Raw genomic sequence first — 3,895 nt, forward strand, 5'->3', positions numbered from 1 at the left:
GGGAGGAGCCCCCCCGGGTTTCCATGGGTCTGGGGGCAAAGGACCCCCTGCTCCCACCTGCTTCTGCAGCTGGCTGAGCTCGGTGCTCAGGCTGTCGATGCGGACGCGCGTCTGCTGCAGCTCCTCGTGTGCGGCGCCCGCCAGGCTGCTGTTCCGCTCCGCCGACTGCTTGGCGTTCTCCAGCTGGGGGGTCAGAGCGGGCCAGGGGTCAGGTCACGGCAGTGGGGTTCAGGTCAGGCGGGGGTCAGGGGTCAGATCATGGGGAGGAAGGGAGGAAGCAAAACGGTGGGGTCAGATCAGGTCAGGGGTCGGGGTTCAGGTCAGGTGGGGGTCAGGGGTCAGTGTTAGGGTAGGGGTCAGGGGTCAGGTCAGGGTGGAGGGCAAAACGGCAGGGTCAGATCCGGTCAGGTGGTCAGGGTTGAGGTTGGGGGGGGTCAGGGTCAGCGCTGGGATCAGGCTTAGGGCCAGGTTGAGCTGAGCCCCCCCCACCCCACAGCTGAGGCTTTATCCTGCCCCACAGCCCCACATCTGGGGCTCAGCCCTGCCCCACAGCTGCTCCTCGCCGCCTGTGGCCCCCACAGGTGAGACACTGACCCCCCACCCCACAGCCACCCCTTTCCCCCGCCCTACGGCCCCCCAGCACAGTCGGGGGCCCCCTCCCCCACAGCCATGCCCCGCCCCCCCCCCCCCCCCCCCCCCCCGCTCACTTTGGCGCCGTAGGTTTTCTCCAGCTCATCGCGGTAGTGCCGGATCTGATTCTCGTGCTGCCGCCGCAGGTCCTGCAGCGCCTCGGCCAATTTGCTCTCGAACTCCTGCTGCCTCCCGTTGTCGATCTCCACCAGCCGCGTCTCGTGCCGCCGCTTGGTCTCCCGCAGCTCCTGGGGGGCATGGGGGGGCAAATGCAGTCACTTGGCAGATGACAGCACTTAGTAGGCATGTGGGAGGCAAGCGGAGTCACTTGGGGGGCACATGGTGGCACTTAGGAGGCACATGGCAGCACTTGGGGGGCACGGGGGGCAAGTGGAGTCACTCGGGGGGCACATGGCAGCACTTGGGGGGCACATGGGCAAGCGGAGTCACTTGGGGGGCACATGGGGCACATGGGGGGCACAGGCGCCCGCTGTGGGGCAGGGCTGGCGGTGGCGCCACGCGCCGCACCTCGCTGTAGATGTTCTTCTGGAACTCCAGCTCCTCCTTCAGGGTCTGCAGGCGGTTCTCGGCATCCACGCGCCGCAGCATCTCGTCCTGCAGCTGCTTCTTGGCCTCGCCCAGCGCGCCGTCCAGCTGCAACACAGCCACCGCTACAGCCCAGCCCAGCCCAGCCCCACACATCCCCACATCCCCAGCCCCACACATCCACCCCCAGCCCCACACATCCCCACATCCCCAGCCCCACACATCCCCACTCCCAGCCCCATATGTTTGGGGGTCACACACAGAGACTCCGTGGGATCCAGCAATACTGCAGCCCGCAGATCCCCCACGCATGTGCCCCATAGCACCCAACAGTGACCCATAGCACCCAACAGCACCCCATAGCACTCAATAGCACTCAACAGTGCCCCATAGCGCCCAGCAGTGTGCAATAGCGCCCTATAGCACCCCATACCATCCCACAGTGCCCCACAGAGCCCAGTAGCACCCATAGTGCCCAATAATGACCCACAACACCCCACAGCACCCAGTACTGTGCAACAGTGCCCAAGTGTGCCCCATAGCACCCAACAGCGCCCCACAGCACCCAACAGTGCCCAGGAATGTGCAACAGTGTCCCACAGCGCCCCACAGCACCCAATAGTACCCCATAGCACCCCATGGAGCCCCGTCGTGTGCAACAGCGCCCCATAGCGCCTAACAGCGCCCCACAGCACCCAACAGCGGCCCGTAGCACCCAGCAGTGCCCCACAGCGCAATCTTTGCGCACCCCCCGCCTCACCTTGGCCACCTGCGCCCTCAGGTCCCGCACTTCGTTCTCCAGGTTCCTCTTCTCACCCAGCGCCGTGGACAGCGCGGCCTCCTTGGAGTTGAGCAGAGCCTCCAGGTCCTTGAGGCGCGCCTGGGCCGCCAGGAGGTCCGCCTCCTTCTTGGCGTTCCTGCAAACGCCGCGGGGTCAGCGGCGCCGGCATCGCCGGGATCGCCGCGCAGCGCCACACGGCGCCGCCTGGGGGCGGCCATGACTGCGCGCCGAGCGGCCGGAAGTGGGCGCCGCCAGACCGGAAGAGGCGGCCGTGTCGACGCCGGTGGCGCCCCCTGGCGGCAGGAGGTGGCGCAGCTCCGTTCCCTCCTTCAACTTCCGCCTCCCGGCCAACGCCCCACGGCCGTGGCACTGCTCTGCCCCATAGCACTGCTCTGCCCCACAGATATAGCACTGCTCTGCCCCATAGCACTGCTCTGCCCCACAGATATGGCACTGCTCTGCCCCATAGCACTGCTCTGCCCCATAGACATGGCACTGCTCTGCCCCACGGCTGTGCCTTTCCCTGCCCCACAGCCCCACGTCTGTAGGCTCACCCAGGCCCACAGCCCCCCACGGCTGGGCCTTTCCCTGTCCTATGGTTGTTCCTTCCCCCTGCCCCATAACCCCACGTATGCAGGCACACAAAGTCACCGCAGCCCCACAGCTGACTTTCCCCCCTGCCCCACAGCTGATCCTCCCCCCTGCCCACGGCCCCACAGCCCCACAGCCCCACAGCCATCCCTTCCTCCCCCCCCCCGCCCCCAACCCCAAGGTCAGCGCCGTTCCCCTCTGCAGAGCGGGGGAATCTGATCCAACCCCCAGCGCTATTTCCGTCTCCTCTATAATAAGAACGGGTCCGACGCTCCCCCCCACGGCACCGCACTGCGGGGAGCCCCCCCCCCCCCCAAACCCCCCAAAGACCCCGCGGTGCCCCATAGAGCCGCAGTGCCGTGGGGCAGAGCCGCCCCTCGGGTTCCCCTTGGCCCCACGGCACCGCAGGGCTCTGCCCACGCCGCGCTGCTGCCAATGACTCACGGCGCAACAATGCAGCGCCGGGCGGCCGGGAGCTACGGCTCCCAACTCCGGGAGGGGCCCCAGGGATCCCAAAGTTGTGGGACCGCAGCGGGGAGGGGGGGAAAAGACCCCATGGATCACAGAATGGCACCATTGGGGGGGAAAAGACCCCATGGATCACAGAATGGCACCATTGGGGGGGAAAAGACCCCATGGATCAGAAAACCACAGGATCGCAGCAGGGGTGGGGTGGAAAAGACCCCATAGATCATAGAATCCCATCATTGGGGTGGGAGGGATCCCATAGATCAGAAAACCAGGGGATCGCAGTGGGGGTGGGGTGGAAAAGACCCCATAGATCATAGAATGCCATCAATGGGGTGGGAGGGACCCCATAGACACAGAATGCCATCATTGGGGGGGGGACAGAATGGGTGTCATCTGTGGGTGACAGAACTGCGGGATCCCAGCACGGCTGGGTGGAACCTGAAGAGCAGAGCTGTGGGATCAGTGGGGTGAGATGGAAAAAGGGGGGGAAGTGATAAAAAGGGGAAAAGGGGGAAAAGGAAAAGGGAAAAAGTGATAAAAAGGGGGAAAGGAGGAGAAAAGGGGAAGAAAGAAAAGAGGGGAAAAAGGAGGAAGGGAGAGAAAGGGGGAAAAGCAGGAAAAAGAGAAAGGGGGAAGAGGAAAAACATGAGAAAAAGGAAGAGGGGAAAAGGAGAAAATGGGGGAAAAGGAAAAAAAGGATAAAGGGGAAAAAAAGGGAAAGGGGGAGAAAAGGGGAAAAAGGGAAAAACATGAGAAAAAGGAAAGAAAACAGAACAAAATGGGGAGAAAAGGGGAAAAAGGGGGGGGAAAGGGGGAGAAAGGGGGGGAAAAGGGGGACGAGAGGGGGGAGAGTGGGGGGGGGGGGGGTGGGGGGGG

General features: G+C 64.4%; 1 protein-coding gene across 1 annotated transcript; it reads right to left on the reverse strand.

The window, feature by feature from the left end:
* Positions 1-9: 9 nt before the first annotated feature.
* Positions 10-2,110, reverse strand: LOC122193045 (lamin-A-like; the record flags this gene model as incomplete). Its single annotated transcript, XM_042893744.1, has 4 exons — positions 10-183; positions 708-878; positions 1,159-1,284; positions 1,937-2,110. Coding segments are annotated over 4 exons (645 nt in total), but the record flags the coding sequence as incomplete, so codon positions are not given.
* Positions 2,111-3,895: the final 1,785 nt, after the last annotated feature.

The sequence above is a fragment of the Lagopus leucura genome, unplaced genomic scaffold (genome assembly GCF_019238085.1).
Source record: "Lagopus leucura isolate 7727_CA_CO unplaced genomic scaffold, USGS_WTPT01 33771-0_obj-0_obj, whole genome shotgun sequence".
Classification (NCBI taxonomy): Eukaryota; Metazoa; Chordata; class Aves; order Galliformes; family Phasianidae; genus Lagopus; species Lagopus leucura.